Genomic DNA, 12834 nt, shown 5'->3' on the forward strand with positions numbered 1-12834 from the left:
GATGTTACTTTAACTTCTGATTGTCAGTCTATGAGGATACTCTCAACTCTCTATAGGAAGCCCATTTCAGGGAACTCCCTTTTGCTATGCTCGTAGTAGTCATCCTGGGCATGTTTTTAAGGGGATTGCAAAAAGGTCAGTTTATGCGGGTTAGACACAACTGCACTATGGATGGAGACTTCCATAGAGAGAGTGAGGATCTCAGTAATGTATCTCCAATAAAATTGGTGAAGAGAACGTATAGGGAAGTGAGTCAAATGGATAGAATTCAGTTGTTTGAGTCCAAAAACAAGAATGAAATAAGAGGTCTTACTGCTAAACCTACTCTAGTTACAGCTTATTCTAACAGTACTATCAGGTGTACAACGTTATTAGAAAGAACTTGCCTATCCTAGGTGGGTGATACATTGTTGCGTGATGTCATTAATGATGGATGCAACTTTGTATACAAAAGTTATCTCCTAGCATGTCGCAGGGAATAGGTAACGGAAGAGCTCATGGTTGCACTTTAAGGGGCACATTCAAGGTGGCAAAAGGTCATGCAGATCTTGTGACCCCATCAACACATCCACTACATTTGTTTTTGCAACGACAACAGAGGTCTTTGAAACTAAAGGGATGTGTTAAATGTGGTAACAAATATGTGGTGTACTTGTTTGAAATGTACAGCATGTTCCCGATAGTACGTAGGGAGCACTACAATGAAGGTGGGGACCCATATTAGGGACTCCTCTCTTATATTGCCAATGATAGGGCAGTCTCAGCACTGTCAAAGCATTTCCTCGAAGTTCATGGCGGAGATCTTGGGTCCTTTAGGTGGCAGGCTATGAAGCAGATAGTCAAACCCCAAGAGGGGGGACAAAATCCAGATATTGTCCAGGCAGGAGATATACTTGATTTATAAGCTCGGCAGACTGCTACCTAGAGGATTCAATTCAGAGTTTGACATCATCAACTATTGGCACAGATAATGTTGATGGTGTCCTGGAGCTTAACGCCCGGGACTTCACTTCATGTTGCTAATGAGCATGTGCTAATGAATGTATTGCCCTGTAGGTTGTGTACTCTCCTATCTCCATACTAGTGTAAGACCCACATTTAGAAGCACACTATGGGTCTATTCTAGGGGTGTTTCGGTATATCATCCTAAGGGCTCCCATTCAGACTATACATATGAGATTCAATAGTGTCTAAATATGTTTTGGGAAAGCATTCCACCTATCAGTATACCACATATCTAACTCATTGTATCATATATAACATTATGTTTTTGAGTGTATCCTGTATATACCATATGTTTAAGCTATTTCATGTGTATAAATTGCCAAGTTTAATTTATACAACTTTTTTCAACATATATGATACTGGATTAGTTCATCCGTGTATTAATAAATATATTAATTTTTTTGAATATTATGTAATGTATGCTATAACCAGGGATATTTAGTAATGTACTTCTTGTGATATTGGATTTGATCATGTTGTTAACAATTTGGTCTTCTATCCTGGGAGCTTAGGGTTAAACATAGGAGCGATTATTCAGGAACCTCCAATGGGAGGGGAGATGTGGTTTTAAATAGTGTACACCTATTATTTTATGTCTATGACTACGGTCTGATTGACCGAAACCGGTCAGACTTTGTTTTTATTGCTCACCTATTTTTGTATGGAGTCTGCCTATTTTTAAGGGTCATCAATAAAATTAATACTTTTTTTAAGTTCTCACTGGCATCTGGGTTCTATTACTTTCAGTCTATTTGAGCCTGGACCTTCCTGGATTGTTTTTTCGTTTTAGTTTAAAACAATTTCCAATTTTAGTTATTTTGTCTAATTTGCGTTGTTCTTTTAGTAACCCTTGTTGAAAAGCATATCTAGTTAAGCTCAGAAGCAGCAATGCACACTGGGAGCTTGCTGATGATTGTTAGCTGCAGCTAAATACCTCTTGTCGTTGGCTTACCATGTGTTCAGCTAGCTTTCAATAGTGCATTGCTGCTCCTTTAACAAAGTATTGCAAGAAACTGGAATAATAGATGTAACTGATAACTTTTAAAAAAAAATTAATGTTCTTTCTGAATCATAAAAGAAAAAATGTTGGGTTTTATGCCCTTTTAAAGTATGTTACGGTTTTGAAACAAAGGTTTTGTGGCCCATTGTGTTTTACTTCAAGGGACCTTATACCCTAATGTAGAAGCACATGAAAGTGATATAGTATAGCTGTAAAAAGCTGACTATAAAATATCAGCTGAACATCTCTATGTAAAAAAGAAAGATATTTTACCTCAAATTTCCTAAAATATTCACACCTCACCTCAGACTTTAAGCAGCCAGTCAGGATGCTTGTCCCAGGACAAGCTAGGGAGTGTGTATCTGTCATGTGTAGGCACGGTTGTGTTATTTCTTTCATGTAATTAGCAAGAGTCCATGAGCTAGTGACGTATGGGATATACAATCCTACCAGGAGGGGCAAAGTTTCCCAAACCTCAAAATGCCTATAAACACACCCTCACCACACCCACAATTCAGTTTTACAAACTTTGCCTCCCTATGGAGGTGGTGAAGTAAGTTTGTGCTTGATTTTCTTCTGTGATATGCGCTTCTCAGCATTTTGAAGCCCGATTCCTCTCAGAGTACAGTGAATGTCAGAGGGATTTGAAGAGAATATTGCCTATTGATTTTATGGTTTTCCTCGCGGGAAATCTTTTCAAAGGTTCTCTGTTATCTGTCGTAGAGATTCATCTCCTACCTCCCTTTTCAGATCGACGATATACTCTCATATTCCATTACCTCTACTGTTACTGTTTCAGTACTGCTTTGGCTATCTGATATATGTGGATGGGTGTCTTTCGGTAAGTATGTTTTCATTACTTAAGACACTCTCAGCTATGGTTTGGCACTTTTTTTTATTATAAAGTTTTAAATATATGTATTGTACTTATATTTGCCATGAGTCAGGTTTATTTATATTTCCTTTTGCAGACTATCAAGTTATTTTTTCTTACCTGGGGTATAGTCTTTTTCTTTAAATTGACTATTTTTCATTTAATATTCGCAGGCAAAATTAGGCTCGCGAGGTCGCAAAATGCTGATATTTATTGTCATTCTTGGCGCGAGAATTTTTTTGGCGCAAAGGTATGTTCGGTGTCGCAAATTCGTCATTTCCGACGTCTTAGTTGAAGCCAGGTTTCCATGCACAAGGTTGCGTCTGCCATGACGCGAGTTGCGTCATTTCCGGATGTTGTTAGCGTCAAAATTTTTTATTTTGCGTTGTGTGTCATACTTGCTGCCAAATAATTTAATTATTTTAACCCCACTTCCTATATGCCTCTTGCTTTTTTTTTTCCCTATGCTCAGAGAGCTATGCTGTTTGCTTTTGTTTTCCCCATTCCTGAAACTGCCATATAAGGAAATTGATAATTTTGCTTTATATGTTGTTTTTTTTCTCTTAAATTTGCAAGATGTCTCAATCTGATCCTGTCTCAGAAACCACTGTTGGAACCCTGCTGCCTGATAACAGTTTAACCAAAGATAAGTGTATCTGTTATGTGTAAGTTAGTTGAGATTATATCTCCAGCTGTGATATGTAACAGTTATGATAAGCTTTTACATGCAGAGAGTGTATCCATCAGTACTAGTACAATGCCTGTTGTTCCTTCAACATCTAATGTACATGATATCCCTGTGAATATAAAAGAATTTATTGCAATTTAGAAGACTTTGTCTGCTATTTTGCTTTCTAATAAACGTAAAAGGTATTTTAAAGCTTCTCATAAAGTTGATGAAATTTCAAATGACTGACAACATTCTGTATTATCCTCCTCTGATGAGGATCTTTCTGATTCAGGAGATAGTACCTCAGATATTGACACTGACAAATCTACTTTTCTCTTTAGGATGGAATATATTTGTTCCTTGTTAAAGAGGTGTTGATTACTTTGGATATTGAGGAAACTAGTCCTCTTGATACCTAAACTAGTAAACATTTAAATTCTGTTTATAAACCTCGTGTTTTTACTGCAGAGGTTTTTCCAGTTCCTGTGGTTATTTCTGATATGATTTCAAAGGAATGGAATAGGCCTGGTACTTTTTTTTCCTTCTTCTAGGTTTAAAAAGTTGTAGCCTTTGTCAACAGTTAGATTGGAGTTTTGGGAAAAAATCCCCAAAGTTGATGGGGCTATTTCTACTCTTACCTAATGTACTACTATCCCTATGGAAGATAGTACTTCCTTTAAGGATCCTTTAGATAGGAAACGTAAATCTTATCTATGGAAAGCTTATTTATATTCTGGTTATCTTCTCAGGCCTGCCATTTCTATGGCTGATGCTGCAGTTGCATCAACTTTTTGGTTGGAAAGCTTAGCGCAACAGGAAACAGATCCTGATTGTCTAGCATTGTTCGCTTGCTTCAACATGCTAATCATTTTATCTGCGATGCCATTTTTTTGATATCATCAAAATTGATGTTAGGGCTTTGTGGCTCAGATATTGGAATACTGATATGGTATCTAAGTCTAGATTACTATCTCTTTCTTTCCAAGGTAACAATTTATTTGGTCCAAGTCGTTTAAGAACCCAAAGCCAGTCCCCAAGTCTGCATGAAGGTGCAGGCCTCATTCCAGCCCAGCTGGTGGGGGCAGATTAAACTTTTTCCCAAAACATTTGGGGAGTTTTTGTCCAAAATCAATGGATTCAGAGTTTTGTCTCTCAAGGGTATCGAATTGGATTCAGAGTAAGACCTCCTGTGAGAAGATTCTTTCTCTCACGCGTCCCAGAAAATCCAGTGAAGGTTCAGGTTTTTCTGAAGTGTGTTTCAGATCTAGAGCTTTCAGGGGTAATCATACCGGTTCCGTTCAGGAACAGGGTTTGGGGTTTTATTCAAATCTATTCATTGTCCCAAAGAAAGAATTCATTAGGCCAGTTCTAGATCTGAAAATTTTGAATCCCACACGAATCAACTAGTGTTGTTTCTTCAAAGACATGGTTAGAGGATCAATTTACCAAAAAGTTTCTTGATTCCTCAGACAAGGGTCACCTTTTTTAGGTTTCCAGGTAGATTCAGTGTCTATGACTCTGTCTCTAACAGGCAAGAGACAAATTAAATTGGTTTCAGCTTGTTTGAACCTTCAGTCTCAATTTTTCCCTTCAGTAGCAATGTGCATGGAAGTTTTAGGCCTCATGACTGCAGCATCGGACGTGATCTCCTTTGCTTGTCTTCATATGAGACCTCTCCAGCTTTGTATGCTGATTCAATGGTGCAGGGATTATATAAAGATATCATAATTAATATCCTTAAATCCCAATGTTCGATTCTCTCTGTCTTGGTGGTTAGATCACCATCGTATAGTTCTATGGGCCTCCTTTGTTCGTCCAACCTGGAATGTAATCACAACAGATGCAAGTCTTTTAGGTTGGGGAGCTGTCTGGGGATTTCTGACAGCACAAGGGGTTTGGAAATCTCAAGAGGCGAGATTACCAATCAATATTTTAGAACTCTGTGCTATTTTCAGGGCTCTTCGGGTTTGGCCTTTGTTGAAGAGAGAACCGTTCATTTGTTTTCAGACAGACAATATCACAACTGTGGCATATGTCAATCATCAGGGTGGGACTCACAGTCCCCTAGCTATGAAAGAAGTATCGTGGATACATTCTTGGGCGGAATCCAGCTCTTGTCTAATTCCTGTGGTACATATCCCAGGTGTAGACAATTGGGAGTGGATTATCTCAGCCGTTATATACATCCGGGGGAATGGGCGCTCCATCCAGATGTGTTTTTTCATCTAAACAAGAGACTTCCCAGGTACCTATCCAGGTCCAGGGATTCTCAGGTAGTCGGTGGATGCGTTAGCAGTTCCTTGGTTTTACCAACCTGCTTATATCTTCCCGCCTCTAGTTCTTCTTCCAAGGATGAATTCCAAGATCATCATGGAACGATCGTTTGTGTTTCTGGTAGCACCAGCATGGCCTCACAGGTTCTGGTATGCGGATCTTGTCCGTATGTCCAGTTGCCAATCTTGGCCACTTCTTTAAGACCAGACATTCTGTCTCAAGGGCCGTTTTTCCATCAGGATCTCAAATAATTAGATTTGAAATTATGGAAATTGAACACTTAGTGCTTATTTATAGAGGTTTATCTGACTCAGTGATTGATACTATGTTACAGGCTCGTAAATCTGTCTCTAGGATGATTTATTATTGAGTCTGGAAGACTTATATTTCATGGTGTTCTTTTCATAAATTCTCCTGGCATTCTTTTAGAATTCCTAGAATTTTACAGTTTCTTCAGGATGGTTTGGATAAAGGTTTGTCTGCAAGTTCCTCGAAGGGACAAATCTCTCCTCTTTCTGTTTTGTGTCAAAGAAAGATTGCTAAGCTACCTGATATTCACCGTTTTGTACAGGCTTTGGTCCGTATCAAGCCTGTCATTAAATCAATTTCTCCTCCTTGGTGTCTTAATTTGGTTTTGAAGACTTTACATTCTCCTCCTTTTGAGCCTATACATTCCTTGGATATTAAACTACTTTCTTGGAAAGTGTTGTTCCTTTTGGCTATCTCTTCTGCTAGAAGAGTTTCCGAATTATCTGCTCTTTTTTGTGAGTCTCCTTTTCTGATTTTCCATCAAGATAAGGCAGTTTTGCGGACTTCATTTAAATTTCTACCTAAGGTTGTGAATTCTAACAACATTAATAGGGAAATTGTTGTCCCCTCTTTGTGTCCTAATCCTAATAATTCTTTGGAGAGATCCTTAAATTCTCTGGATGTTGTAAGAACTTTGAAATATTATGTTGAAACTACTAAAGATTTTAGGAAGACTTCTAGTCTATTTGTTGTCTCTTCTGGTTCTAGGAAAGGTCAGAAATCTTCTGCCATTTCCTTGGCATCTTGGTTAAAGCGTTTGATTCATCAGGCTTATTTGGAGTCGGGTCAGGCCCCGCCTCAGAGAATCACAGCTCATTCTACTAGATCAGTCTCCACTTTGTGGGCTTTTAAGAATGAAGCTTCAGTTGATCAGATTTGCAAAGCAGCAACTTGGTCTTCTTTGCATACATTTACTAAATTCTACTGTTTTGATGTATTTTCCTCTTCGGAAGCAGTTTTTGGTAGAAAAGTTTTTCAGGCAGCTGTTTCAGTTTGATTCCTCTGCTTATGTTTTAAGTTTTTTCTTTGCATTTATGAGAAAAACTTATTCTTTATGGTGTGGATTTACTTTTTTCAGTGGAAAATGGCTGTTTTTATTTTTATCCCTCCCTCTCTAGTGACTGTGGAGTTCCTCTGTGGAGTTCCTCTGTGGAGTTCCACATCTTGGGTGTTGCTATCCCATACGTCACTAGCTCATGGACTCTTGCCAATTACATGAAAGAAAACATAATTTATGTAAGAACTTACCTGATAAATTAATTTCTTTCATATTGGCAAGAGTCCATGAGACCCACCCTTTTTATGGTGGTTATGATTTTTTGTATAAAGCACAATTATATTTCCAGTTCCTTTTTGATGATTTCTACTCCTTTTTCTATAACCCCACTACTTGGCTATTCGTTAAACTGAATTGTGGGTGTGGTGAGGGGTGTATTTATAGGCATTTTGAGGTTTGGGAAACTTTGTCCCTCCTGGTAGTATTGTATATCCCATATGTCACTAGCTCATGGACTCTTGCCAATATGAAAGAAATGAATTTATCACGTAAGTTCTTACTTAAATTATATTTTTCCTATTCAGTTTAAGTAAGTTCTATGAAATCTCATGAGATTTCAGTGAAATCTAATGAGATCACAGCAGAGCCAAAGCATTACCTCAGCAATGCTGATGCTGATTGGCTATTGTGTTTTTTTCATTGTTGTTTTTTTTTTTCAACTTGCAGCTGGACAGCAGCTGAAATATAACTGTTTACACAGCACTTACTCTGGTGAGCTGAAGAAATGTCGAGGTAAAATATCTTCCCTTTTTACATAGAGATGCTCAGGTGATAGTTTCTTGTCTGCTTTTTACAGTTATGCTGCATCACTTTCAAGTATTATGTCCCTTTAAGGACCTCTCTATGCCTTGATGTAAACAGAATATTAATGCATAACTTATATTCAATTGATAGAACAACATTGCAACAAGCTACAAAATAGTACAGCTTTTTATGTATATATTTAATAAGCTTCTGGCAAGTCCCTGGAATGCACATTAAATAAAATCTTACCTATCATTTTAGCTTCTCTAGTTATCATGGTGTACGGCATATATATATTTAGCCTTTTAAGGAAACTGAAGTCCTTTTTATATAAACACGGCATTCGTTAGCATCCAAGCAATGCATTGCATACAACGTATGTTTTATATACATTTTTTTTATATATATTAATTTATTCATAAATTGTTATAGAAGAACTGTGCTATGTATTTTGTTTATTGTAACAATGTCTAGATTGTTTTTTAATTTGTCTAAATGGCTTTTTTTAATTTATCTTGTTCTGTTGCTGTGGCCAATCAAATCAATAACTAAATGATCCTTTCACTGCTTTAAGCAATCACTGCATTGTTCATTAAACATAATCAGGCAACCATTGTTTGTTTTTTCTTGACTGTAGGGCCTTTTGGGGAAAGAGATGATCAGCAAGTATTTATTCAGAAAGTTGTCCCCATAACAAATAAATTATTTGTCAGACTTTCTTCAACTGGAAAAAGGTAATGACTACTTTTTTCTTATAAGTTAAAGCAAAAAAAATCACAAGTTTTGCAGTATTTGTAATTTTTTTTTTTAAATGCAAAATTAATCGACCTTTAATAAAAAAACGAGTGGTAAATTAGTGGACCTTTAATGAATAACACAACACAAACTTTTTCTTGTTAAAGGCGGTGAAGTATAGTGCAGATGAGAGGCTTTTCTGTGTCAGACAATAAATATTAAGCTTCACTTTTGTTCTTGACAGTCCTCAACCAAATAAAAAATATATTTAAAAACAAAACAACAAAAACTACTTTTTTGTATTGTGCTGTAGCACTAGCTAATACTTTATTTGAGTTGAATCTGCTGTCTAGTTGCTCCGCTAATTCCTGAATACATTCTTGATAGGAAATAAGGGGTTAATGAATTTATCTTCATGAACGAACAAGGTTGTCAAACTTCAGCTGAACTGAAGTTATATATATATAATGTGTATGTATATGTGTGTATGTATATATGTGTGTATGTATGTGTGTGTATATATATATATAATACATACAGGGTGTGTGTGTGTGTATATATGTATATATATATATATATATATATATATATATATATATATATATATATATATATATATATATATATATATACTAGTCCTAAAGCCCGTGTATGTACACAGGCCATTTTTGCAGTACAGCGGTCCCACCTCTTGCACTCTCTCTCTATCCCCCCTCTCTTTTACTCTCTCTTTCTCCCCTCTCTTTTGCTCTCTCTCTCCCCTCTCTTTTGCTCTCGCTCTCCCTCTCCCCACTCTTTTGCTCTCTCCCCCTCTCTCTTGCTCTCTCCCCCCTATTTTGCTTTTGCTCTCCCTCTCCCCACTCTTTTGCTCTCTCTCCCCCCTCTCTTTTGCTCTCTCTCTCCCCCTTCTCTTTTGCTCTCTCTCCCCCTCCTCTCTTTTGCTCTTTCTCTCCCCCTCCTCTCTTTTGCTCTTTCTCTCCCCCTCCTCTCTTTTGCTCTCTCTCTCCCCCTCCTCTCTTTTGCTCTCTCTCTCCCCCCCTGTTTTGCTCTCTCTCTCCCCCCCCTGTTTTGCTCTCTCTCTCCCCCCTCTCTTTTGCTCTCTCTCTTCCCCCTCTCTTTTGCTCTCTCTCTTCCCCCTCTCTTTTGCTCTCTCTCTCCCCCTCCTCTCTTTTGCTCTCTCTCTCCCCCCTGTTTTGCTCTCTCTCTCCCCCCTCTCTTTTGCTCTCTCTCTCCCCCTCCTCTCTTTTGCTCTCTCTCTCCCCCCCTGTTTTGCTCTCTCTCTCCCCCCTCTCTTGCTCTCTCCCCCCTTTTTTTTTGCTCTCTCTCTCCCCCTCTTTTGCTTTCTCTCTCCCCCCTCTCTCTTGCTCTCTCTCTCCCCCCTCTCTTCAACTGGAAAAAGGTAATGACTACTTTTTTCTTATAAGTTAAAGCAAAAAAAATCACAAGTTTTGCAGTATTTGTAATTTTTTTTTTTAAATGCAAAATTAATTGACCTTTAATAAAAAAAACGAGTGGTAAATTAGTGGACCTTTAATGAATAACACAACACAAACTTTTTCTTGTTAAAGGCGGTGAAGTATAGTGCAGATGAGAGGCTTTTCTGTAGGCTTCAAACGTACACGTTTGCACTATTCAATAGCAACGCAACAATGTCCTCGTCCTCTTCCTGTGTCAGACAATAAATATTAAGCTTCACTTTTGTTCTTGACAGTCCTCAACCAAATAAAAAATATATTTAAAAACAAAACAACAAAAACTACTTTTTTGTATTGTGCTGTAGCACTAGCTAATACTTTATTTGAGTTGAATCTGCTGTCTAGTTGCTCCGCTAATTCCTGAATACATTCTTGATAGGAAATAAGGGGTTAATGAATTTATCTTCATGAACGAACAAGGTTGTCAAACTTCAGCTGAACTGAAGTTATATATATATAATGTGTATGTATATGTGTGTATGTATATATGTGTGTATGTATGTGTGTGTATATATATATATAATACATACAGGGTGTGTGTGTGTGTATATATGTATATATATGTATGTATATATATATATATATATGTATATATAGTATGTATATATATATATATATATATATATATATATATATATATATATATATATATATATATATATATATATATATACTAGTCCTAAAGCCCGTGTATGTACACAGGCCATTTTCTTCTGTTATGTGTGATCAGTCCACGGGTCATCATTACTTCTGGGATATAACTCCTCCCCAACAGGAAATGCAAGAGGATTCACCCAGCAGAGCTGCATATAGCTCCTCCCCTCTACGTCAGTCCCAGTCATTCTCTTGCACCCAACGACTAGATAGGATGTGTGAGAGGACTATGGTGATTATACTTAGTTTTTATGACTTCAATCAAAAGTTTGTTATTTTACAATAGCACCGGAGCGTGTTATTACTTCTCTGGCAGAGTTTGAGGAAGAATCTACCAGAGTTTTTTTACTATGATTTTAACCGGAGTAGTTAAGATCATATTGCTGTTCTCGGCCATCTGAGGGAGGTAAAAGCTTCAGATCAGGGGACAGCGGGCAGATGAATCTGCATTGAGGTATGTAGCAGTTTTTATTTTCTGAATGGAATTGATGAGAAAATCCTGCCATACCGTTATAATGACATGTATGTATACACTTCAGTATTCTGGGGATGGTATTTCACCGGAACTACTCTGTTAAAAGTCACTAATCCTTTTAATAAGTATTTATCATGTTAAACGTTTTTGCTGGAATGTAGAATCGTTTACATTTCTGAGGTACTGAGTGAATAAATATTTGGGCATTATTTTCCACTTGGCAGTTGTTTGGTTTTAATTGTGACAGTTTCGTTTCTCTTCACTGCTGTGTGTGAGGGGGAGGGGCCGTTTTTGGCGCTCTTTGCTACGCATCAAAAAATTCCAGTCAGTTACTCTTATATTTCCTGCATGATCCGGTTCATCTCTGACAGATCTCAGGGGTCTTCAAACTTCTTTGGAGGGAGGTAGATTCTCTCAGCAGAGCTGTGAGAATTTTATATTGACTGTGAATAAAAACGTTGCTCTGTAATTTTTATGTCAAATTTAATTATTGTTATTTTTCTAATGGGAACAAACCTTTGCTAAAAGTTGTGTTGTTTTAAAGTTTGATGCTATAACTGTTTTTCAGTTCATTATTTCAACTGTCATTTAATCATTTAATCGTTTAGTACCTCTTTGAGGCACAGTACGTTTTTGCTAAAAAAGATTATAACCAAGTTGCAAGTTTATTGCTAGTGTGTTAAACATGTCTGACTCAGAGGAAGATATCTGTGTCATTTGTTCCAATGCCAAGGTGGAGCCCAATAGAAATTTATGTACTAACTGTATTGATGCTACTTTAAATAAAAGTCAATCTGTACAATTTGAACAAATTTCACCAAACAGCGAGGGGAGAGTTATGCCGACTAACTCGCCTCACGCGGCAGTACCTGCATCTCCCGCCCGGGAGGTGCGTGATATTATGGCGCCTAGTACATCTGGGCGGCCATTACAGATAACATTACAAGATATGGCTACTGTTATGACTGAAGTTTTGTCTAAATTACCAGAACTAAGAGGCAAGCGTGATCACTCTGGGGTGAGAACAGAGTGCGCTGACAATACTAGGGCCATGTCTGATACTGCGTCACAGCTTGCAGAGCATGAGGACGGAGAGCTTCATTCTGTAGGTGACGGTTCTGATCCAAACAGATTGGATTCAGATATTTCAAATTTTAAATTTAAATTGGAGAACCTCCGTGTATTACTAGGGGAGGTCTTAGCAGCTCTCAATGATTGTAACACCGTTGCAATACCAGAGAAACTGTGTAGGTTGGATAAATACTTTGCGGTACCGGCGAGTACTGACGTTTTTCCTATACCTAAGAGACTAACTGAAATTGTTACTAAGGAGTGGGATAGACCCGGTGTGCCGTTCTCACCCCCTCCAATATTTAGAAAGATGTTTCCAATAGACACCACCACTCGGGACTTATGGCAAACGGTCCCTAAGGTGGAGGGAGCAGTTTCTACTTTAGCTAAGCGTACCACTATCCCGGTGGAGGATAGCTGTGCTTTTTCAGATCCAATGGATAAAAAATTAGAGGGTTACCTTAAGAAAATGTTTGTTCAACAAGGTTTTA

The 12834-nt window shown here is 37.7% G+C and overlaps 1 protein-coding gene across 1 annotated transcript in view; it reads left to right on the forward strand.

The window, feature by feature from the left end:
* Nucleotides 1-12834, forward strand: part of KCTD3 (potassium channel tetramerization domain containing 3) — a 237441-nt gene that overhangs the window by 174268 nt on the left and 50339 nt on the right. Inside the window, 1 exon segment of the mRNA XM_053712496.1 lies at nucleotides 8571-8667. Coding sequence (XP_053568471.1) covers nucleotides 8571-8667 — 97 coding nt within the window.

The sequence above is a fragment of the Bombina bombina genome, chromosome 4 (assembly GCF_027579735.1).
Source record: "Bombina bombina isolate aBomBom1 chromosome 4, aBomBom1.pri, whole genome shotgun sequence".
Taxonomy (NCBI): domain Eukaryota; kingdom Metazoa; phylum Chordata; class Amphibia; order Anura; family Bombinatoridae; genus Bombina; species Bombina bombina.